This window comes from Rattus norvegicus, chromosome 4 (genome assembly GCF_021556685.1).
Source record: "Rattus norvegicus strain SHRSP/BbbUtx chromosome 4, alternate assembly SHRSP_T2T, whole genome shotgun sequence".
Lineage (NCBI taxonomy): Eukaryota > Metazoa > Chordata > Mammalia > Rodentia > Muridae > Rattus > Rattus norvegicus.
Genome location: NC_141537.1, coordinates 67,719,239 through 67,744,782, shown reverse-complemented (window position 1 = coordinate 67,744,782; position 25,544 = coordinate 67,719,239). Strand labels below are relative to the sequence as shown.

General features: G+C 48.6%; 1 protein-coding gene across 1 annotated transcript in view; it reads left to right on the top strand.

Annotated features, from left to right (window-relative positions):
• The first annotated feature begins 1,179 nt into the window (after positions 1 to 1,179).
• Positions 1,180 to 25,544, top strand: part of Kiaa1549 (KIAA1549 homolog) — a 127,607-nt gene continuing 103,242 nt past the window's right edge. Inside the window, 1 exon segment of the mRNA NM_001447383.1 lies at positions 1,180 to 1,451. Within this exon segment, the coding sequence (NP_001434312.1) occupies positions 1,310 to 1,451 (142 nt within the window). The 5' untranslated portion in view covers positions 1,180 to 1,309.

Genomic DNA, 25,544 nt, shown 5'->3' with positions numbered 1-25,544 from the left:
CAGACAAGCAGAATCTCCACTTGGGTATGCTGGATACATATGGCTGGGGGAGCAGGAGAGCAATTTATGGGGCTGCTTATGACAGGTGACGCAACGGAGCGCAAAAATTAGGGCCATCTACAAAAGCTTGCAACCTACATTCTCATTTCCCCTGAAATTTAACAGGTGCCCATTTTTCTCTTAATTTTTTGCTTACATAGATGAGTTTGCCCAGCAAGACAGGGTAGCTCCTTTCTGGATCTGTTTGCCTACCTCACTGAAGAGCCACCCGGATCCTTTGGCCAGTCTGGTGGCTCACATTTCCCGGTGTCTGTCATAGTTTCTCAGTCAACGAGATACTTCTCTTACGCTCAGCTTTCAGACCATGGCTGGCACAACCTCTGAAACATAACTGTCCAAAATTGTGCTGTGTTCCAAGACCTTCCAACCTCACTCGGTCTTCAGAGTTTACGCACTTGGCTTTTTAGCACAGAGACAAATGTTAACTCTCATCCATATACCCATTTCCCTGGAACATGACCCCCAACAGGGTCTTTTTCATCATTCGTTGGTGTTACTTTCTTTTTATAAAAAAGGCCTGAATCAGTGTGTTTGTCTGTATCTGTCCAGGTTCAGCAGTCCCTTTCTGGTGACTCACTAAGCTCAGGGCTATAGGCCCAGTCTCTCTGAAGGCCCACCTTCGCAAGGTGGCAGAGCTCTGGAAAGGCAAAGGATGGGCTGAGCCCTGTGCGCCTCCTCCCCAGCCTTTTCCTGCGCCCGGGCTTCGGGAAAGGGAGCCCACTTCTTTCGGCTTTGTCCGCTCAGCAGCCGGGGCTCTGCCAGGGACCTTGGCCGCTCCGCACACACACCTGCTGCCCGCCCCGCGTGGGCGGCTCGGGAGGAGCGTGCTTCAGGATCACCGGGTTTGCGGCTGCTCCTCCAGCGCCCCGGGGGTGCGGGTGCGGGGCGGCGCCGTCCCGGGAGCCCTCCTGAGAGGCGGGTCCTGGGGGAGGGCGGGGACCCGGTCCCGCCTCGCCCTCCGCCGGGCCGCCCGCAGGCAGGCGCTGGGCCGGCCGGGAGGTGGTGCTCGCCTCCCCGCGCGGGGCCGTGCGTTGCCCGGCAGCGGCTGCGAGACTCGGGAGGGGGCGGAGCGGCGCGGCCGGCGTGCAGCGGCCCCAGTCCGTGGATCCGGCCCGGCCCGCCCCCGCCTCGCCGGCCTCGCTGCGCGCCGGTGTAAGGCGCCCAGTCTCTGCCGCAGCGGCCGCTGGCGTCCCGGGCCTGAGCGCGCCCACGCCGGGAGGCCGGGGTGCTGGGGAGCCGACGCGTGGCCATGGAGCGGGAGCCCCGGGCCGGGGTTGCACTGGTGCCGGGGCGGTGCGGCCGCGGGCCTTCCTCCCGCCACCGCCGCCCGGGGCTGCTGCTCCCCGGCCTCTGGCTGCTGCTGCTCGCCGGGCCGGCCTCGTGCGCCTCAGGTAAGCATCGCCGAGACCCCCGGGACGCGGCCGCCACCCTGGCCGCGTTCTCTGCCGCGCTCGTCAGCTCCTGGCTCCCCCACCCGCCCATCCTCTTTTATTCTCCACCTCTCCCTCGCCCTCCTTGCTGGAGATGCTTTTCTATTCTTCCTGGGCCCAGCAAATAAAGGCATGGAGGAAATGAATAAATGCAAAGGGAAAGAACGAGCGGTTTCTGACCGGTCTTGCTAAAAGGTCTGCAACCTAGTCTTCTGTGAACCATGTTGCCCGAGGCGGGTCTGGTGGTTTCTGCTCCGAAGATACCTATTTTCTTTTTCCCCTTTGCAAAATGCAGGCACTGGAATTGTGTTTGTGCACGGCTGTGTGAATGTGGCGTAGCGAATGTTTTGGGATACTTTTATTGTTGGGGCAAGGGGGTGCATCTGGTGTGTGCTGTAGAGCAGTTGTGCATTGCCGTGAACAGCCAGTGTTCCCCCAGATGCAAGCAAGCTGGCCGTGTCCCCCAGTGCGCCAGGACACAAAGAACATTCAAAGAAAAAAATCTCTTGGAAAGCGCCCTGACCATGGATCTTTCCAGGGAACTAGCTATTGGTATTGCCTCTACAAAGGCATTACAATGGAGTGTGAAAATATTTTGAGTCTGAAGTGTCAGGGCATGAAAGGAGTCATGGTTGGTTTTATAATAGATGTAATTTAGTGACTGTTCATCAGCATGGGATTAAGAGACATGATTTATGGGGCGTGTGGGTGGGTTTTGTTTGCTGAGGAAACGGTTTAATTCATATTGCTTCTTTAAAGTGTTTATTTGTCCGCCCTGAGCGTGCACTGGATGGATGGCCTGGAGACCATTTCCGAGGTGACACAGTGCAAGCCTGTGATTGTCCCAGCACACAGATGTCTGGTTGCTTTGTGGGTAGAAAAGGGAAGGTTGGAGAGCTTCTTCACACTGCACAGGAGAAACAGAAAAGCCATGAAAGCAGCCCAGAACCCTCTCTGCTTGTGGGAGCAGGGCCAGAGGACTGCCAAGTGCTTGAAGGAAGTAGAACACATTTGAAGGTGTCCCTTAGACCCTACCGTGGGCATCCTAACTAGCACCACAAAGGGGATGATGGAATAGAGTAGAGGGACTCCAGGGAGCATGGGATGAGACCCATTCCCTCACTCAGGAGGAAGTTAAGGCAGAAGCGTCTTGCTCAAGGTCACTGGCTGGATGGTGAGAGGAATTGCAGAGCTCTCCATTCCCCTTTGCTTTCTGTGACCCACAGGCTGGGGTCATAGCGGAAGCCTCCAGAGATTTCCTCTAGCTGGGTGGAACGATGCCTCAGGGAGCCACAGCAGAGGCAGGGTTGACAGAATGGGCCTGTTAGGCTGTGTGTGTGTGCTGTGGGTGCAGAAACTTTACCTAAGCTAGCACCTTCTGTCTCAGTCTCCCTCTGAGCATTTCAGTCCAGAGGAGTTAGTCCTTCCAAGAGCTCTTGACTTTAGTCAACAGAGAAAACTGGGTTCCTGCTGGATTGGACCATCATGGGACCTAGCTCCCTAATTGTTTCCACTGATGTGTGTCAGGCCACACTAAGAGTTAGGTTTTATGATCCCTGCTTACCTGAGGAGGACCTTTAGGAGACGCTGGCTCCAGATTCTACGACATACTTAGCTTCCCAGCCTCAGCATTTTCCCATTTGCACATTGTCATCCGAGTATTCTGGAGAGGTTGTAGGAGATAAAGTTGTTTGGCTAAACTTAAAGACGCACGGCGGGTGTGTCTACACTGCCTCCCCCTTGTTCAGAAACCCTTTTCTGGTTCTCTGCTACTCCTAATCCAGAATCCAACTAGGAGATGTAAAGTTATCCATTCTAGAGCTGCCATCTCAGAGCCGGAGGCGGCCTCCTTTCACTAACTTGCTTCTCTGGTTTGCATAGCTGCCTCTGGGCAGGAAACACAGGGTGAGAAGCAGTGTGTGTGTGTGTGTGTGTGTGTGCACGCGTGCGTGCGCGGATGTGTGTCCGCTATGGGTGAACTGCTAGGTGGAGGGTCTTCGGGGTGACCTGAAGTTGGTGATCTGCTTGCAGGCTCCGGGAGGGCAGCTTGATGAATGGTGTCTTGGTGAGGTGCCAGGCTGCTTGTGGGATGCCTGACCCTGGCCAGCAGCTGTTGATCCTGGGTCAAGGTGATATGTCTGGTCCAGGTTTCCCCTCAGTGGCACCAGGGCCTCCTGGTCTTAGTAATGCACTTTCACACAACTGTGTGTCAGGGAGACTTTGGTGAGGGATGTCCTGAGGTGGAGGGGGTGAGGGGATGGTGCCTTGGTCTTGTTTACAATTCCTCTGGGAGGCAGCTGTCCCCTGTCTGGCTAACAAGTTCCCCGGCTTCAGCAGAGGTGGACTTGATTTTCAGGTGATCCTCTCATTACAGTTTTGAGAGAGAGAGAGAGAGAGAGAGAGAGAGAGAGAGAGAGAGAGAGAGAGAGAGAGAGAGAACACGAACGAGAGAGAACATGAGCGCACTCGAGAGAGCGAGCTCTGCTGTATTGATTTGTTGTCTGTTTCTATTTCCTTTAGCGTTTTAAATATGTGATTTTGTTTTTCCGGACAGGGTTTCTGGGACTAAAGTCTCACCACCACCTGGTGATTTTTTTTTTTAAAGAAAACATTTCTAAGTTTGGTCTTGGCTATTCACTGTTGTGGAAACAAACCTGACATGCTTGGAGATTTCTTTTGAACATAGAACTTTTAGGTAGCCAGCCACCTACAATAGAGAAGGAGGGAATGGTGGCCCACTCCCAATCCTCTACTTAAGAATTAGGGTTATCATGAAATTGACAGCGTTGGCAGAATCTAGAAATTAAAGAAAGATGGCTCACCCACAGTTCCACAGCCCATACATAACACTATAAGTGGGTTAGGTTTTTTTGTTTCTGTGGTAGAATTTTGTTACATAACCCAGGCCTTACTATGTAGACCAGGCTAGTTTTAAATCTATGACAGTCCTCTTGCCTTGGCCTCCCATGTGCTGGCATTAAAGGCATGGGCTGCTACTGCCACTGCCACCTCCACTACCACCACCACCGTCGCCGCCGTCACCGCCGCCCAGCCACGCAGCTGTAAACATTATGGTGAACAGCTTTATAGACCAGTCTTTGCCTCTCTCTATAGGTCTTTGTTTTTAAGCACGTGTTTTGTAGAGTGGGAATAATAATGGGATTAACTGTGAGGTGTGCTGGGCGGGCACCCTGTGTGTTTGCGTGGAGTGTAGGGTGTTCCGCAGATGTTCAGGATGTGGTTGTTGAATGAATCAGTATTCTGAAAGCTGTAATGTTGGAAAAAAGCCACAAAGTGTATGTAGCTGATGTCCTTCATATCCATTGATTGATTGATTGATTGTATGTATATATTGTCCGTCTGTCCGTCCGCCCGCCCGCCCGCCCGCCCGCCCATCCATCCATCCATCCATCCATCCATCTATCTATCTATCTGACACAGCATCTCTCTATGTAGTCCTCTATATTCTCGAGTCCTGCTATGTAGATCAGACAGGCCTTGAACTCACAGAGATTTTGCCTTTTCCTAACCAGTGCTGGGATTAAAGGTGCATCCCTTGATTATTTTTAAACACTTTTGTCTGCTAAACTTGTAATACATTGTTTTAGTTTTCCCATTTTGCATTTTAGTGTTGAATTTTTGCTTGTTTTGTATTTGTATTCTTTGAATTTTGTCATTGTTTCTTCTATTATATTTTCCTCCTTCCAGTGTTTTTCTATTTAATTAATCGGCTAATTAATTTTTGAGGTCTAATGTAACTCAGGCTGGGCTTGAACTCACTGTGTAGCTGAGGATGACCTAAACATCTGATCCTCCTGCCTCCACCCTCCATGTGCTGGGGTTGCAAGCAGGCATCTCTCTGTCCCCTTTTCACATGCTGGTGATTACACGTAGGGGTTTGTGCATGCTGGACAAGCACTCTCCCAGCTAGGCCACACCCCAGCCTCTTACACTTTACATAATTGAATAAAAAAGTGTGTCTGTGTGTATCCACGTGTGCCGTGGTGAGTGTGTGGAGGGTGGAGGACAACTTCCTACTACAGTTGCCTCTTATACTACTTGTGGGTTCTGGGATGAGACTCAGGTTGCTTGGCTTCCATGACAAGTGTCCGTACCCGCTGAGTCATTTCCCTGTCCCCACTCTTTACATAATTTTGGGACACAGAAGTGTGCAGTTACTGTGATGAGCAGAATCTGCTTTCTCTTTGTGTAATTTTTTTCATGAGTTTATACCGTGTCTTGTTCGGTTTTTAACCGTCATTTCAAGGTGAGTATTTGCTAGACCTGGTTTAGAATAAAGGACTTAGCATGTGTGCAGATTGTGATCCCCAGACCTGCTGCACTCTGTTATTTGGAGTTGGGGAATGCTTGTTAAGGGTTTAAACTTCTGAAGCAGGGTGTGGATGGCAAGCCTTTCATCTCAGCTCTTGGGAGCAGGGGCTGGAGGATATGAGTTTGAAGCCAGCCTGGTCTACAGAGAGAGTCTTTGCCACAAACAAACAGGACTAGAACCCAAAACAACAACAAATGGATTTAGGTTTCTGGAGCTCGTCTTCCCTAAGTTCTCATCTCTTGATGGTATCTGGAGATTGTTATAATACTTTAAAGCTCATAGGTAGGGACATTGGAACTAAGTAGTGTAAACCTATCATTCAGATATTAATGGAGACAGTTTTTGTGGTTGTCTTTTTTATCTTAGGTGTTATTTATTTTATGTGTATGGGTACAGGTGCCTTTGAGGCCAGAAAAGGGCATTGAATCCCCTGCATCTGGAGTTATAGACAGTTGTGAGCCACCATGTAGCTACTATGGTTTGAACTCAGGTCCTCTACAGAAGTAGCAAGAACTCTTGAACAACAGAACCATCGTTCCACCCCATGGCTGACTTTTTACCATTAGAACATTTGAATTAAACTGTTCCATTGAAATTGGTTTTCAGTGAGTCACAGGTGGAAGGACACTGCTTTGGCTCTCCCTCCTGGTACAGCGTCTCAGGAAGTGCCTCCCTTATGCCTGAAAACAGAGCCCCCACCAGGGAACTGTTAAAAGTCACCAAGGGACTTGGGAGCAGGGGTTTCTGTGTGCCCTGGGTGATAGCAGCAGCTAATTACTGTGGTTATAATTACACCGGGTGGCTTTCCTAGAGAGGAACATGCAGTCGTAACTGCAGGGGCTGTTTGCAAGTTGTGACCCCAGCTTCTCATCCGGAGCCCACCAGGATGTGATTTCCCCTCTGCGTGCTTCTGGACAGATTCGAAACTCAGGGTGTATGTCCTTCTGCCCATAACTTCCTGTGGGACCACAGACACATAGCCTTGTCCACACCAGTGGCACAGAGTTAAACTTTCCTTTCAGCTGTCTTAGATGCCTTGGAAATGCATAGGTGCAACTGACCCCTCCCCACCCCGTGTGCTTTCCTGTGCATGTGCGTGTGCGTGTGCCTGTGTATGTGTGTGCATGTGTGTGTGCATGTGTGTGTGTTTTCTCTTTGTCCATTATATATGCCAGACTAATGAACCACTGAAGACAGATTCCTCTTCTTATATTATTAACAACTAAAAAAAAAGGTTTTTTTTGTTATGGTTATTTTTCTTTGTCTTTTTGTCTTTGTTTTTGTTTTGCTGGACACAGGGCCTCACATGTCTCAGCTGACTGCTTACTTGATAATGTAGTTGAGGATGCCCTTGGACTTCTGACCTCTCGCCTCTGCCTCCTAAATGCTGGGATTACAGATCGCCATGCCTATGGTTCTGGGATTAAACCTATGGCTTCGTACACTCTAGCCAAGTACCCTACCCCCAAATCTTGTTAAAACCTGTCGGCTACATGTCCGCTGGTGCACGCATGCAGTCACAATTTTGTCAGGAGGCTGAGGGAAGAGAAGAGAAAATGTGAGTGACGCTAACCTGGTAAATAGTGGGACCCCATCTTCAGTAAAACTGAAAAAAGGCAGGTGTGTGTGGAGTGTCACAGCTCAGCAAGAAGGTGCTTGCTGTCAGGTGGCCTGAGTTTGGTCCCTGGGACCCACACAGTGGAAGGAGAGAACTGAGTCTACAAAGTTGTCCTTTGATCTCACATGGGTGCCCATACATGTGCACATGTTCCAAAAAAAAAAAAAAAAGCCAAAAAACAAAATATAATGGAATGAATAATAATGCTACCAAAAATTGGGGGGGGGTGAAAAACAAAGGCAGGTCCTGTGGGAGGCTGGGGTGCAGCTCAGGGTACAGCAGCTGCCTCGCATGCTCCTGTTTCTTCCGTCTCTGCTGATGGTGTTGTAGGTCCTGAGCACTTCGGCCTGCAGCTTCAGGCATCTGCCTGAAGATTAACGTTCTGCTCCCACTGTCGGTCACATTGCTGCAGCAGCAGCAGCAACTCCTGGCAGGTCGAGTTTACAGAACCCCACCCTAGATGTTCTGAATTGAAATCCGTACTTGCCGGGTTCCTAGGTTCGTGTGCACCCCACAGTTCAAGTTTGAAAGGCCCCGGGTGCACAGGAAATGCTTCCTACCCCAGCCTCCTGGGGCTTGGCGGTGTCAGCCCTGCATCCTTTCCACCAGTGCCGGGGACTCTGTCCTCCCTCAGGACTTTTCTCTCAGTTCCTGTTCCCTCCACTTTCTGTGGTCAGAGACTAAACGCAGCACTCAGTACAATGGCTGCCCCTAGGACTCCACTTTGGTCCTCTTGACAGTCATTTAATAGGTGTGAAGTGGTGTATCTTGCTTTATCCCGAGATGATTACTGATACTGAGCACCTTTTATATACCTCTTGATCGTTTTCTATGTCTTGAGGCGTTTCTGTTCGGATCCTTTGCCCTTACTAGAATGGCACCACTGGGCAGTGCTCACAGCCTGGCTGCTGTTAACTGGGTTGGTGTGGATATGATGGGTGATGGGTATTTCTGAGTATTGGCGATGCAGTGGCCCAGTATGGCCAATAAAAGAGGTAGAAGGATGAATGTGGACCATACATTCTGCCCTCCCCACAAGATCCCGAGGCATCACAGAGGCCGTTTCTCAATCCAGGGGAGGCCAGTGTTGGAGAGGGTCCAGGCCTTCAGTGGGTGGATGTCTGTCATTTTGGGAGCTTGCTGTGTGTGCTCAAGAGATGAAGTAAATCGGTAAGAGGTTCAAGAGGTGAGATAGAGAGTGAGGCAACAGTCTTGGGATTGGAGGAGACAGATGTAGGAAGGGAGGCAGAGAATGCAGAAGTGTATTTGCTCATGTTCGGGAGGGGTGGGAGCCAGGGCAAAGCATGAGGAGATTCATTCTAGAGAGGAAGAAAATAGAAGGGGTCCAGGCAGCAAGCTCTGGAGGCAGACATGCCTTGGGAGAGTGACTATTCACAGAGGGAAGGAGGGAGGTGTTGAGAGAGGAGTAAGCAGAGGTGGGACTGGGAACTGAGAAGATGCCACAGGAGGAGAGAGGAATGAAGGGCAGGTCAGGCAGGGAGCTGGAAGGACAGTCTTGGTAGTAGTTCAGGTGGACACACCAGTGGCTTGGTGGGGGATGAGCAGGTGGTGCTGGCCCTGAGTTGGTCAGGTCTAGTGGGGAGGTGGCTTTTCCTGTGGTAGGCTATTCACAGCCCTGTACCATCATTTGGAAAGGCTTGCTGAAACCTTGCTTTTGCTTCTCTTGTTTGGGCCTGTGGAGAGAGCCCTTCATCACTTAGCGTTTCAGGTGTGGGGATTACCTTTGGAGCCAGACAGTCTGAAGGTTGTTTTAAAATGCTGGGGAGCTTTCAAAGGGCGGAGGACTAAAAACATAGAACAAATGATCTTTTGGAGTCAGCTCTGCAGAACTTGGGCAAAGCCCAGGAACCCAGGGTTCACCGCTCCAGTGTGGTCCCCCAAACAAGCAACATCAGCATTAGCATCAGCTAGGAGTCTGTCAGAAACTCAGGCTCAGCAGGACAGGTAACCCTCAATGCCTGAAATCTCAGCCCTCAGGAGGAGGTCAGCCTTGGGTTACACATGGAGCCAGAGGACAGTCTGGGCTACAATAGACAGTGTCCCACGCCCCCAGCCTACTGAATGAGCTACCTTGCGGTATCTCTAGGTAATTTATGTATTTCCTAAGGTTTGGAAGCTCTGGCCTCAGCAGTTTCTTTTTTTTTTCTTTTTTCTTTTTTTTTTTTTTTTTTGGTTCTTTTTTTCGGAGCTGGGGACCGAACCCAGGGCCTTGTGCTTCCTAGGTAAGCGCTCTACCACTGAGCTAAATCCCCAGCCCCAACCTCAGCAGTTTCTTGATGAGCTCAGGAGCATTTCAGAGATTTCTGCTGGTCCCTAATTAGTGGGATGTCTTCAAGTTGTAAAAGCCAACCCAGATTTCTAGGGAAATGGAGGGTAGAAGACTGAGCTGATGTCTGGATGGATCAGAGGTCTGCTCCTCTTCTGAGCTTCTCTCTGAGGGGAACCAGTATGATAGTCCCGATTTCCTAAGCTGTGTGAAAAGAGCCAAGTGCATTAGCCACCAAGGATTACAGAAACCCTTTGAGATTAGGGAACAAAAGGGTGTGTGTGTGTGTGTGTGTGTGTGTGTGTATGTGTGTGTGTGTGTGTGTGTGTGTGTGTGTGTGTGTGGTCTTCAGCCCCCCAGGAAGGAGGGAGTTGTGGCACACTGCAACATGGGTAGATCTCAAGGAATTGTGAGTGACATCACCCAAGGGTAGAAGGTCAATGCTGTGTACTTCCCCTTAGGTGAGGTACTGGGTAGAGTGGGTATTTTAGAGTCTGTTGCAAAGAAGTAGCACCCAGCGCCCCAGAGCATAGAGACTTGTGTAAAGTTACAGAGTTTCAGTTTCCTAAAGGGAAGTGCTTAGGAAGTTGGTTGTTTAAAAAGTAACAATAGTGGTGGAGTGGGCTAATTGTTTCAGAAGTAGGAGTGAGCATCAGACTGAGGCTTTGTGGTCTAGGTAAGTGGGACGAACCCCGGTTCCAGGCATGTGATTTGGCATGGGGTGTAGGACTCATCAGCAGCTGGTGGCCAAGACAGTGGTAACAAAGTTTCTCTGACTCTGTGGTTAACAGCAAACATCTCCAGACTGCTGAATTGCTCGGCCCTGCTGCATTTAAACTTCCCTTCCGCCCCCCTGCTCACCCTGAAATTGTTGAGGTTTGTTTTTTTTTTTTTTCTTGAGCAAGTGCTGGCTGGAACCTGGGCTGGGCGAGGCAGCTAGCGCTTGCTCGCTTGCGTGCGCGCGCGCGCTCTCTCTCTCTCTCTCTCTCTCTCTCTCTCTCTCTCTCTCTCTCTCTCTCCCTCCCTCCCTCCCTCCCTCCCTCCCTCCCTCCCTCCCTCCCTCTTCCCTCTTCCTCCCCCCTCCCGCTGTGTGTGTGTGTGTGTGTGTGTGTGTGACAGTTTTGTTATACCCTTGGATCCAAGTGATCCTTCTGCTTTCAAATAGTCTTAAAGAATTTGTAAAACCCCACTGTTCTCTGCAACCCTTGGAATTGGGCTTTTAAATGTTTTTATGTGTTTTGAGGGATACAATAGTTTTATTGGTTTCCCTGCCTGATTATAAAAACAGTATGCATTGGTTGCAATAATTAGGACTTGCTGTTCCTTCTGTCTAGAACATTCTTACTTCAGATTTTATCTACAGTTACTTCCCTTCCTACAGGTCCCTCCTCAGCTCCCGCACCGTCAAAAGAGGCATTCTCCAGCAAGAATGCTTTCATCACTCCTAAGCTCCTGCCTACTTTGGTCACCACCTATATTTCGGCCTGTTTATTCTCAGTCCTTTTCACTAGACCATAGTCTGCAGCAGGACAGGCTTGCTTTGCTCAGTGTTTTGGTTCTGTATCCTTTGCTTGTTTATGTAGCAGATTGCCCTGTGTGCTGGGCCCTCGGGGTGTACCACATGTCACTAAGTGTAGTTAGTAGTAACATTAGTAGGCAGAGCAAAGAAGTAGAGGGACTTGCAGATTCAGTCTGGGATGTTGGAGACCATTACAGGGTGCCTGTTTTAGTGTGCTGTGGTATCCAGGGGACCACTGATGGAGGGCCATATCCGGCAGAAGTAAAGCTCTTCTGCTGGGGCTCGTGGTGTTGCTACAATCTCTTTGCTGGTGCTAAGACTGGATCTGTTCCAGGCCACGCTCATGGCGGTGGCAGTTCCTCGCTTGGGGCAGCATCGCTCCATCTTCCCTGTGTGCCATTTGAAATTTTACCTTTTTGTAAGGACAGTCATGACAGATCAGAGGCTCACCTACTTATGCCTGACCTCATATTAATTAATTATATCTGTGCTGACCTGTTTCTACATGAGGTCATACTCTGAGATTCTCTGGGTTAAGAAGTCGTTGTTCTTGTTGTTGTTGCTGTTACTGTCCAGCCCATAACATTGATGTTTGAACTAAAATCTGAAGCAGGCAAGAGAGTGTCCAGAGGTCTTTCAGGGGACAGTGTTCCCAGCAGAGGACATGGCAGTGCATGGGCCTTAAGGCAGGGACTTGTTCAGGATTAGGTCTCAGAAGAGACCTGGTGTGCGGTGTGGAGGTAGGAGGATCAATGATTAGATGTGAGGAAGTGAGTCCTGGGCGTAGAGGATCATCAGAAGGCTGTTATCAAAAGGTAACTCGACGGGACTTACGATGTAGATCGTGCTGCGTGTTCATTGAGCACATTCAGATGGTTAGAAAAAGTTATAAATTAACAAGCAAAAATTGCCTCAAATCCCGCCACTCCGGATAATTCCCGTGGCATTTTGGTGCGTCTCTTTTTAGTTTTTCACACATACAGACACATAAGAACACACAGGCAAGGCAGTAGTGTCGTATCCGACACATTGTTTGGCAGTTTGCGCTTTCCCCACTTCGTGCTCCATTGTGGGATCTTTGCGTTTGCGCCACAAGTCAATTTATCCAGGGCGGGGAATGTTCTCTGCCTCATTTAACCAGTGGCTTGTTGCTGGGTTATAACTCTCGAGTGTTTCAGTCGTACACACATCTTCACACACTTCCCTAATAACTTCTGTAGGATAGATTCCCAGAAATAGACGCACTGGCCTAGGCAGTGTGCACACATTAAATTTTGATGCATTCTGCCAAATTGCTCTCTAGAAAAGTTGAAGCGAGCCATATTATCTCTAGCAATGCCTTAGCAGTGCCAGTGGCTTCCTTTTTTCCTTTAGTCCCTCTGAATACAGCCCATTACCCACCTATCATCCTTGCCAAGCCCACAGGTAGGACACGTCTTCATAACTGTGGCGTTTCTTGGATGGCTAATTGCCTTTGACCAAGCTCCCCCTGGATGCTCTTTCTCTGGTTTTCTGTAGAAATCCCAGGGCTGAGGGACTAGAGAGAGGGTTTAGTGGGTGAGTGGGTATGGGTGACCATTGGGGATCTGAGCTCAGGGACCCAGCACTCATGTGGAAAAGCTTTTTATACCATTAACCCCAGAGCTGTGGTGGGTGGAGACAGGAGGATTTCCGGGGCTTGCTGGCTGCCAGCCTAGTTCCCAGTTAACTGAGAGATCCTGACTCAAAACGAGTAAGACGAATAATAGAGAATGTGCGCCCAGCATCACCCTCTCTCAGAAGGTAGCAGTCACACACGCGCGCGCGCGCGCGCGTACACACACACACACACACACACACACACACACACACACACTGAGCTGTGCTGGGAAGAGCAGTAATAGCCTGGCCAAGCATGGTGGGAGGCAGTTGTAGCTCTTGTTTCTGTAGAACGGCTCGGTGAGATAGGCGTTCTTGCCACTCCTATTGCTCAAATCCCCAGCTTGTTCAAGGCCACACAGCTAATGTCCTCTCAACACTAGTACGAGTGTGCGTACCCCAGCTAGGCTCCTGCTGTCTGGGCCACATTAGTGAATGGCGCTGGGGTGTCTTCTGAGAAGGTGTTTGTTCGCAGGCTTGCCTTGCTTGGTGGAATACACTCTGGAATTCCGTAGTCAAAGCCACTTGTGACTCCAGGAGAGCACCATGCTGGTGGCATGGAACAAGCCTTGACCCGTACAGCCCTGGTCATAGAAGGCTCATACCAAACCTCGGTGGGGAGAAAAGGGAAAGGCAGGCTTTCTGAAGTTACAGGATCACAGGGAGAGTTATTTTGTTAATGTTTTTAGCAGTTGAACCTTTAACAGTAACAATTTCAAAAAATGGGAGTTCCCCTCACAGAGTGCGTTTTTTTGTCATTCCCAATCTGGAGGATAATCTCCCATAATGTTGAGTGACATTTGCTCCCCGCGTTTTCTCCTTTACTGAGGCTTGGATCACACCCTTGTGGTTTTGATAACATTGCGATGTAGATGATGTGTTCTCTGTGGTTTCTTCCTGACGGCCAAGTGTGTGGTTCTGTTTCTCCTTTGATCATAAATTAGTGTGTGCTTCTGGCTTAAAAATCAATTTCTCACCAACTTTCCAGTTTCGGTGGGAGGGAGTCAGTACTTTCAGACAAGTGTCTTGTTCAAAACGAACAGGAGGGGCTGGAGAGATGGTTCGGTGGTTAGGAGCATTGGCCCTTACAGAGGTCCTGGGTTTGGTTCTCAGCACCCACATGAGGACTCATAACTGCCTGTGATGTCAGTCCCAAAGATCTGGTGTCCTCTTCTGGCCTCTGTGGTCTCAGGCATGCATGTGGTGCACGATATACACGAAGGCAAAAATACCTATACACATAAACTTTTTTTTTTAAAAGATCGAAAACAAAACCCAAAACAACCCAAAAGCACAGTGAGCCATTCTTCTGTGATTTCTCCACCCTTTGAGCTTTCTTTAGTTCTAAGGGGAAAACAAACAAACAAAAAACAAACAAACAAACAAACAAACACAAAACCCAAAAACCAGTCTATTAATGCCTTGCATTCGTGCCAGGATCTGGTGATGAATACTAGCTTTCTTTCTTTTTTTAAAAAAAGATTTATTCATTTATTATATATAAGTACACTGTAGATGTCTTCAGGTATCTGAAGATGGCATCAGATCTCTTTACAGATGGTTGTGAGCCACCATGTGGTTGCTGGGAATTGAACTCAGGTCCTCTGGAAGAGCAGTCGGTGCTCTTAACCGCTGAGCCACCTCTCCAGCCCCCGAATACTAACTTTCTAAGTGATTCCCAGGAACAGTGGTCTCGGGACTGCTGTGTTTTGGAAAGTCATCGTTGTTATTGTGTGTCACTGTGTGTATGAGGTTGAGGGTGCTTGCGGGCCACTGTGCACAGGTAGAGGGCGGTGTACACAGAATGTTCCCTTTCCTGGGGTGGGGAAGGGAGCGACTGGGCAGGAGAAGGCTGCTGTTGAGCTCTAATGGCCAGCAGCCCCCTTGTCTTTTGGTGAGATAGTCATCACGTAAGTGGGATGGGGCTGGTACAGTGTGGGCTCTGTGGGAAAAGTGGTTCACAGTTGCAGTTTTCGTGGATTACAGAAGAGGACATCAACATGGAGTATCTTGGTTCTTAAAAGTAGGATAGAGTGACGTGAGTGAGTGAGTGAGTGAGTGAGTGAGTGAGTGAAGTCGGGTGGAGGGGGGTGGAGCATGCACAGGCCTGGAGACTAAGGCACGGTGGGCAGAAGTTCCTGACCTGAGGGACGCCAGCTGCCTCGTGGCTGTGTGTTCCCACTGGGGTCCAGCCTAGGACACAAACCTATGATCTTTCCTCTGTGCAGCTGCTCGGACAGCTTCTACACCGACAGATCTCCCTCTGCATGCAGCACTTCTGCACTAGACTTGAAAAGAGGCTTTCCACGAGTCTCCTGCATGGACCCTGGGAATATCTCTTGACCTTGACTTTTATTTTATTTTTGGTGTTTTTTTTTTTTTTTTTTTTGGTTCTTTTTTTCGGAGCTGGGGACCGAACCCAGGGCCTTGCGCTTGCTAGGCAAGCGCTCTACCACTGAGCTAAATCCCCAACCCCTTATTTTTGATGTTTTTGAGGCAGGGTTTCTCTGTGTATCCCTGGCTATCTTAGAACTCACTCTGTAGACCAGGCTGGCCTGGAACTCACAAACAGAGATCTACATGCTTCTGCTTCCTGACTGCACTAGATTAGAGGTGTGCACCAGTCCTTTGACCTTTAAATGGGCGCTGTTCTCTTTAAGCGTTGAACTTCGTGTTCCTGTTTGTCTATGGATATGATTTGAGATGGTTTAAAAACAAGTTTGAGTGTTTGGCTAATTGCCGCGAGGGGATGAATCAGTGTGCTGCTAATTTTAAAAATACTAGTAAGGTTACTTGGTTAAAACAAAAAAATCTATGTATGAGGTAGAGAGCAGCATCCCTGAAGATATCTAGCCCCTGGGCTGATGGGCCCTTTACAGCTCGGGGAAGCGAGCAAGGGATTGATTGCCTATACCTGAGAAATAGAATGGACCAGCGGAGTCAGGGGCAGAAGTCCAGGTCAGACAGGACAGCGTCACTGAGTAACCAAGAGTGTCATTTGGACTGTGTTCTCAGAAGCAGGTTCTTAGGGGTGCCTTTCTTAGCTGAGACACCAGGAGATGCTTAAAACCATGTTAGAACACCCAAGTAACTGATCTTAAGGAGAAAACAGGACCCAGCAAGATGGCTTGGTGAGCTGCTGAAGACATTTGCTGCCATGCCTGAGGACCTGAGCGAGATTCCCTGGGACCTGTGTGGTGGGAAGCGAGAACCAACTCCTGCAAGTTGTCCTCTGACCCCGCCATGGTGTATGAGTGGCACCGCCCCAAACACGCACAACAAATAATAAATGCATTGAAAAAAAACCCAGATACTGTATAAAACGATGTGTGAGAATTGTCGGGCACAGAACAGAGCAGGGATGTTATAGTTCTCAGCAGTGTCCTGTGTTCATCTCTGAGGGAGTGTCTGGGGTTTCACAGTCTGGTTGGGTCGTCCTGGGTTGCTGGGTTCTGCTGTGAGGATGAATAGGCCTCTCTGGACCCGGGAGAGTAACACTCACTGATGTGGGGTTGGAGCACCATGACACTGAACCAGAGGATGAGAGGCACCTCTCTGACTGCAAGCCCAGGCATGACTGTTGTCATGGGAAGGACGGGAGAGATTGTTAAGTAGTTTCCGAATCATAGAACCTGACAGCTGGCAAGCTGCATAAATATTCATATATGTATCAGTTTCTACTTCTGTGCTTCTGACAGCATGCTCCAGGGCCCACAGTGTAAGGATGCAGGCCGTAGGAGGCAGAGCCTTGACTGTCAGCGCAGCGCTAACAGGATGTGTGTCAGATGCTTATTATTCTGTTTGAGATTCGGATTCTGCAGAGGGAGCTGGGACTTGGGAGTGGTGCCCAACCCTCAGCCGGGAGCATGTGCAGATGTGCGAGGGTGTGGATGCCTACACAGACAGGATAATATGTGGGTGCTGAGGAAGGGAGGCTGAGCAGGAAAGGGTAGACCAAGGAGAGAGAAGGGCTAGTACAGATCAGGACAGATCTGCCAGTGACCTCGGGGAGCCAGCTGCACTCAGTTCCTTGAGGGTTGGTTGAGCTTTGTGGGGGAACTTTGAACTTCTGGGCGTTCTCATTGTGGGGTCTCTTGGCTGTTTTCCACATCAATGTGTACGTTAAGTTCATTTGTTTAGGATGGACTGATGTCACAGGTGCCAGTGTCTCTGACTGATTTTATCTTCCTTTTCCTTGATATTATAGATGGGTAGAACAGCCTCCTCCAACTTCCTTGCCTCGAGTCTATCCTCTCTTTCTACCACACTGCTATGGACTCTGTTTCTTTGTGGGGAGAACTCTATTGAGCCATTTGATGCCTGCATACTTTATATGCGCTGTTTCTTCCTCCCAAGGCCCTTCCCCTCCCTGTTTGCCTCATTTTGTTTCTCTCTCAGAAATCTCAGGCCTCTGAGATGCCCCACAAGGCATGCAGAAGCAGAATGGCTTAGATGCCCTCTCTGCACATACAACTCAACTAAATTCGTGACCTCCAGAGTAGGAGATCTTGCCTTGCTACAATCTCCTTACCAGTGTGCGCTGTAGCTGGGCCCAGAGACCATCCTTAGTAAACACCCGATGAATTGTTGAATGGATGAATGAAGGAGTTGTCCCATGAGTGGACCACTGACTGCATACATGATTGTGTGCACGATGACCCCATGAATGGACCACCGACTGCATACATGGTTGTGTACACAATGGAATAATAAGCTAGAACAACTCAGGACATGGTGAGTTTGGTGTGAGCATGACTTCTCTCTTGTTGAGAACGGCTCTTGAGAAGCTGGGCACCCTTCATGTTATCAGTGCCTCCTACTAGTTTCTTTCATCCACATCCAAGCTCAGACCTCTCTGTGCCCTCTCTTTCTTCAAATCTTTCTCACTCTCTTGGTTTCAGGAGCTTCCTGCGTGTGGTCAGACTCCAGAACTACATCCTTGCTCCACTTTCATCCTGATGTAATCCCCTGTGATTGGCTGGCTGTAGACATGAAGGTCTCCGCAAGCTGAGTTCCTGGTTGAAATACAAAAGCTTGTTACTCTCTGTAAATGATACCCACTTTCAGAGGCTTTGATGTGAACTGTTTTTAGAAATAGTAGCCATCTTTATTTGTGTTTCATAGTTTGATACAAGTTTTCCTAGTTGCTTTTTATGAGTTCGTGTGTGTGTGTAGTGTGTGTGTGTGTATGTGTGTGTGTGCATGTTAATGTGCACGTGGAGACAGACACAACCTTGGCTGTTGCCCTTGGGAGCCCTCTAGCTTGTCTTTTGAGGTACAGTCTCTCATTGGCCTGCAGCTCTATAAGTTAGGGTAGCTGGCCAGTGAGCCCTGGGGATCCATCATCTCTTGTTTTGTGTTCTTAAAATCCCGGGATCCAACCTGGGGTCTTGCACATGCTAGGCTAGAGCTGTACCCCTGAACTGCATCCCAGCCATTCCTAAACCACTCGGTGTCTTACTGGCCTCCTTGTGCCTAACTCTATAGTCCTGTGATGAGCCTCTGTGAGTGGATCTTTCAGCTTCTCTTTATTCCCTTCAGGGTAATTTTAAGGAAAGAGTCAGGTTACAAAGGGAAGATTGGAGAAGAAAAAAAAATCCCGAGGCAGTGTTCACCAGGAAGCTTTGCGTGGTATGTTGGAGAGCATGCCCAGTGTTGGGATCTTAGCTTCCCGGCTCAGCACTTTTTAAAGGAGACTAGCTGGGCAGACGGCTGTTTGCTCCAAGGCCTGCTGTCTGGTTATCCTCTGCCTCATTCTTTATACAGGAGCATGTGCTGACTCACTGAGAGTCAGCACCTTTGGCTACCCAAGAAGATGAAAGTCCAGGAGTCAAGGTGATGGCCTTGGGAATCTTTGCTGCTCCAGCACCAGAGCAGGACAGCTCACTGTCCCTGGGACATGGTTTTGGGCAAAAGGACCAGAGCCTTAGGAATAGGGCCAAGGGGTAGGGTGTGAGTGTGTGTGTGTGTGTGTGTGTGTGTGTTTGTCTCTGAGTGCCTCTTGCTTGACCCTCCTTTTGCCACAGCTTTATTTAGTGTTTCTATTCTACTGTTCCCAACCTGAATTACAGTGATTATTTGATTTCCAAATCTGTGATTAAAATGTACGAAGCATAAAAGTTGCCATCATAACCATTTTTAAGTACAGGGCACTGCAGTGTTGAATACCTCTGCAACCCTTTTCATCTTGAGAAGCTGAACTTTATATCCATCAAAAAACAACCCCCATCCCTACACCTCCTGTCCCTTGGAGCTGTAATTCTTTGTTTCTATGAGTGTGACTCCTGTGTTCTTCTAGATACATGGAGTCATGTGATAGGTTCCTTCAGTCCTTGAGTTCATTCTTGATGTGTCACAGTTCCCTGTTTAAGGCTGCATAGTATTCCATAGATGCATGTTCCATACTTTGCTCTTTTTGCCTTTCCCAAATATTTGGTACACATTTCAAGTGAAATACACATTCAGTGTTTGTAGTCAGGGCAATAGAAAACCCAGGTGAGGCATATTTTATTTATCCATCATTTCCGGATGGACTTTTTTTTAAAACTTTTTGGCTATTGTAGATTATATTAGTATATTATTTTATTGTGTATTTGTACTATATATTATTATATATTATATGTACTATAAATCACTAGATTATAGTGATTTAATTCTGTTCTCATTACCAGACTGAACAGTGAGGTCAGGGGTGGTGTTGGACTCATCCCCTTGTCCTGGAGTAAAAATACTATCTTTGGTAAAAGTAAGAGCTGAGTTTGGTGTTTGAACAAAGAGATGAACGAGTCATCCAGCATGCCGCAGAGGAGGGAAGGGTGTGTGTGTGTGTGTGTGTGTGTGTGTGTGTATGTGTGTATGTGTGTGTGTGTGTGCATGTGTGTGCATATGTGTGTGCATATGTGTGTGTATGTGGTGTGCATATGTGTGTGCATATGTGTGTGTATGTATGTGTATGTGTGTGTGTATGTGTGTGTGTGTATGTGTGTGTACATCAAGGGTGAGCAAAGCCATGTGGCCAGAGGACAGGAGCTGGACAGTCTCCCTGACTTCTGTAGAGAGCAGTTGGACTGCCAGTTCCCCACAGAGTTGAACAGGGCAAGTCCTAGGACAAGGACCATTTCCCTGCTATCCAGGCACATGTCACCCCCCTGCCCCATGCTCCAGCTCCCTTGTTCTTACAGATACAGCGAGACCTCCTGCTTCATTCACCCAGTCTTTGTTCCTCATGAGTAGCTGACTGGTTTTGCATTTGGTTTTGGAGATGGTCTCTCACAGCTCGGGCTGGCTTGAGCTCCTGGTCTAGCCCAGGTTTGCTGGTTAGTTTCTGCTGTCCATTTCAGGCCTCACCTGAGGAGTTGCCTCCGCCAGATTGGCTCGTGGGCATGTCTGTGGACACATCTTCTAGATTAATGATTGATGTGGGAGGCCCCACCCACTGTGGGCAGTGCCATCTCTGGGCAAGCAGTCTTGGATTATATAAAGGAGGCTGAGCAAGCCGTGAAAGCAAGCTAGCATAGGTGGTGTTCCTCTGTCTTCTCTGCTTCAGTTCTTCCCTTGGTGTCCCTCAGGGATGGGCTGTAACTTATAAGGTAAATAAACCTTTCCTCCTCAAGTTGCTTTGGTTAGTGGGACAGCATCTCAATAGAAGCTTAGCTAGGACACTTTCTAACTAGATTAGCTGCTCACTAACGCCGTGATACAATGTTGTCCCTTGGTATCCATGGAGGGGAGGGAGCTGCTGGCTTTCTGCATCCCATGAACACCAGTATCTCAGGATGCTCACGTAATTAGCAGAATCCCTTGTGCACCCTCTGTACTTTATATCCTGTCTCTGTTACTTGTATGTAAGGCAAAGGCAGTGCTCTGCACATATGATTACCCAGAACTCTTTAGGGGCCAATCCCAAGAGTAAACTTTGTATAGTTTTAGCACAGCTACAAGTTTAAGAGGGAAAAAAGAACCCAAAACTTTTTTCTTTGCCTGCTGTTTGAACCTAAAGACACAAAACCTGTGGCTATCAAGGGCAGGTTATAGAAACAATCCTGTTGACTGCTAGTTTGTACCTCCTTGATGCTAGGGTGCCATTGATAGTGTGGGCGTCATTTGCTTTCTGTATCTCTGTGAAAGAAATTCATTGCCATTCAGAGCCCACCACACACTGTGGATGCATCCTGACTCATGCTGCAGTTGGTTCATTTTTCTGGGATGGGTCTTACGTGCTCCTTCCTGGCTGACCCTGAACTCCCAAATCTCCTGCCTCTACCTCCCAAGTGCTGAGGTTAAAGGTGTGCCCACCACATCCAGCTGATAGTCCCCATGTCGGCATGCGGAAGAATGGTCTTGGAAGTGAGATGGGGATAGATGCCTGTTCAGCTTGTTTGTTTACTGTGTGGGAGGAAGATAGTGGGAAGACTCTTACATTTTTATTTCTGAAAAATTCCTAATTGAATGCCTGTGAGTCTCTTCCTAGGAATGTGGAGCCTCTGACTTTCCCTTTTGAGTTTAGTACAATTCCTGTGCATTATAGGTGGCGCTCTTCATGTTCTCGTGCCCTGTTTCCTCTCATATTTGTGTACTTAATTATAGATTGTGTGTGTGCATGTGTGTGTGTTTGTGTATGTGTGAGTGCATGTGTGTGAGTGTATGTGTGTGTGTGCATGTGTGTGTGTGTATGTGTGAGTGCATGTGTGTGAGTGCATGTGTGTGAGTGTATGTGTGTGTGTGTGCGCGCGCGCGCGCGCGCGCGCCACGCTTCATGCAGGAGGATGACTGTTACTTGCTTTTAAAAGTCTTTTTCTTAGAATTCTATATTTTTATGCTTTTCTCCACATTGTTACTGCACGTGAAAGAAACCAGAGATGAAACTGGTTTCCAGTGGAGTGTGCATCTGTGCAGAACTTCACAGTTACAACATTTGATCCGTCTCATCTTGGAGGGTCCCTGGCTCTGTGTCCATACGGATAGACCCTGCCAGGACCTTGTTTGAGCTCCCCAAGTATTCCGTGCAGATTTGCCTGCTCTGTGTTCTAAGAATCGTCTTCTGGAGTTTTATCCTTTGAGAGCTGGAGTCAGGAACTGGAGGCTGGACTAGCTGGTGCTGTGGGAGACTCTGTCCCAAAACTGACTCCCCCCCCCCCCCCCCGCAAAAAAAGGCCCCCAAAACCAAAATGCCCTTAAGGAAAACAAATGCATGGATGGCATTCTTAAATTGGGTGTGGGTGCACATCAGAAGCAGCTTGTGGGGGGCTGGGGATTTAGCTCAGTGGTAGAGCGCTTACCTAGGAAGCGCAAGGCCCTGGGTTCGGTCCCCAGCTCCGAAAAAAAAAAAAGAACCAAAAAAAAAAAAAAAAAAAGAAGCAGCTTGTGGGAGTCAGGTCTCTACTGTGCTGGGTGCCACGGATCAAACAGGAGTCATCATGCTTGAAGGCTGGTGCCTGCATCTGCTGAGCCATCTTGCTGACCTTTTGGGGCATTACCTACTGAGGGTTTCAGCCCACTAAGCCTGTTGGTTTTTTAGAATGTTCTAGAATTCTTTTTTGGGATTGTCACAAGATACTCATCAAGAGGCTAGGCATGGTGGTGCATGCCTTTAATCCCAGTACTTGGAAGGCAGAGGCAGGAAGAAGTCTGAGTATTTCAGGCCAGTTTGGTCTACATGGAGAGTTCCAGAATAGCCAGGGTTACATAGAGGCCCTATCTCAACAGACAACAAGAAGAGAATCAGAGTAAGAAGGGGTAAGAATGGGAGCTACAGCCAGGCAGCAGTGGCGCATGCCTTGATCCCAGCACTTGGGAGGCCGAGGCAGAGGCAGGCGGAGCTCTGAGTTCAAGGCCAGCCTGGTCTGCAGAGTGAGTTGCAGGATAGCCAGGGCTAGGCAGATAAACCCTGTCTCAAAGATCAAAAACAAGACAAACAAAAACCCAAGAACTAGTGTCCAAGTGCCAATTTCAACTCGTGAAGGCATGTTTTTGAATTAGTGTGTAGATACTTTGCTACAGGAGACCCGTTAGGCAATTATTCCACCCCTTTCCCTGTTTTTCATCCGCTAGGAGTTACTGGGTATCATCTCATTTAATCCTACCTCTTACTTTCCTGATTTCCCCATTGATTGACCCAGTGCCAGTCAGGGCTAAGGAGACCCAGGCACAGTCTGTATAATTATAGAGGCTGTTCCTTACCTATTTATTGGTTAATTGATTAATTTTTTTTTTGAAATAAGGTCTCACTGTTATCTTTGGCTGTCCTGAATCAGCAGGCGTGTGTCTTAGGGTTTTACTTCTGTGAACAGACACCTTGACCAACACAAGTCTTATAAGGACATTTAATGGGGCCGGCTTACAGAGTTAGAGATTCAGTCCATTATCATCAAGGTGGAAACATCCAGGCAGCATCCAGGCAGGCATGGTGCAGGAGGAGCTGAGAGTTCTGAAGGCTACTAGCAGAATACTGACTTCCATGCAGCTAAGATGAGGGTCTTAAAGCCCACCCCCATGCCCACAGTGACACACCTACTCCAGCAGGGCCTCACCTTCTCATAGCGCCACTCCCTGGACAAACTATCACAAGGCTGTTCTTGAACTCACAAAGGACCCACCTGTTACACTTTTTTAAAGATATATTTTTCATTTCTTCCCATACTTATTTATTATAAGTACACTGTCACTGTCTTCAGACACACCAGAAGAGGGCATCATATCCTACAACAGATGGTTGTGAGCCACCATGTGGTAAGAGCAGCCAGGGCTCTTAACCCCTGAGCCATCTTTCCAGCCCGCAGGAAGTGTTCTTAACGGCTGGGTCACTTCTCCTGCCCCCCAAAACTGTTCCGTCTACTGTTGTGCAGTGGAACAGACTGTGGAGTAGCACAGAATAATTCTGTAACGTTTGTAAGGTAGGGCTTCACCATTGGTTCATGAAGTGCCCTTAGATTCCTGACTCTTGTGCAGACATGTATGTATGCTGTGTGCTTTTCCTGTGTAATTTGCCCGTCACGATGGTAGAGTTTCCACGGCTTTAGAGTTCTTTGCTGCCCAGCATTTTACGAACTCAGACTGGCTCCATATGATCCTAAGGGAACGACTTATGGTTTCAGTAATTTTTTGAAATTGCTCCATTTGAACCCTTAGTTTTGTGAGGTAGAGCAGGCATTCGCTTCCACCTGGTGCGTTGCCGAGCTGCACAGGTAATGGTAGCAGTTTGGGGGCCAGCTCGCGTGTGCAGGTTTCTCGTTGAGGACACACAGTGAAGGGATGTCAACTGCTCCATCAAGGAAACACAGAGCGTGGAGCAGGAGTGAGAACGGCTGGGGCCATTTACTGTTCCAGGGAGAAAGGCTGTGGAAGGCGGGAGGGAGGGAGAGAGTGAGTGGAGTTGAGCATCCCTGCTCGGCATTCTGTGATGACTTGTTTGGATTCAGGGAACGGGAGTGTGCAGTTTGGGGAGAGCATGGACGTACCTGATCTTGGGGTGGATAGGTAATTAGCAGAGTTGTAGCAGGGAGGACACAGGCTGACTCAAGGGGAAGGCTAGCTATTTCATGCGAGATGATGCAGATAACTCCAGCCAGGTAGGAGCCGGGATCTGATGGAGTGTGTGGTTTCAGCTCTGGAGAAAGCCAGTGTCCATCCAGGAACTAGAGGGAGGAGGGACTGCCCAGGCTGTGGCCTCTGTGGACCAGCAGCAAAGCTGAATCTGCAGTAGTGCATGGAAGCCCCGCCTCCAGCCGGAGCAGAAGGAATCCGCTGGGGCTTGCCAATTGTGTGGAACAGATTGGAAGTGGTTCTTAATGACCAGGGTCCCCTAAGGCCTTTAGATATAAGTCAGGCCCGAGACTGACTGACTTCTTCCTTGCCTCCTGGCCTCCTGGCCTCCTGGCCTCTTGGCCTCCTGGCCTCCTGGCCTCCTGGCCTTCTTTCTTTCTTTCTTTCTTTCTTTCTTTCTTTCTTCCTTCCTTCCTTCCTTCCTTCCCTCCCTCCCTCCCTCCCTCCCTCCCTCCCTCCCTTCCTTCCTTCCTTCCTTCCTTCCTTTTTTACCCCTTCAAGATATGCTTTCTCTGTATAGCCCAGGCTGTCCTAGAACTTGCTCTGTAGACCAGGCGGGCCTCAAACATTAAATGTGTGTGCCACCACTGCCCTGGCTGCATTTTTTTTTTCTTGAAGACAGTCACTGACAGCGGCTTGAAGCAGTCTTTTCTTTTGTGATCAGTGTAATTGAGTGGCTTTCAAAATATGTTAGAATCTTTCAGAGGTATTTGAAGGAGTTAGAGACTTAATAGAAATTTAGTTTTTGAGATTATATGTATGTATGTTAAATAATTCCTAACGTTTAGGGCTGGGGGTCTAGTTTATCCGAAGGAAAGTTACCTAGCTAACATGCAGAGGGCTCTAGGTTCAATCCCAGTTCCGCATCAGAACAAACACACTAGCGTTAAGAGCACTTGTTACTCTTGAAAGAGAGTTGAGTTTGGTTCTCAGCACACACATAATGCCTTCATAGATTTGATACTTTCTCACTGAGCTCCTGTTCACCGTACACACTCAGGTGCACAATGCACACTCAGGTGCACACACACACATACACACACACACAATTAAAAATAAAAACTCTTTAAAACAAACAGAAATATACCAGATTAATTCTAAGATTTACTTTTACTTAT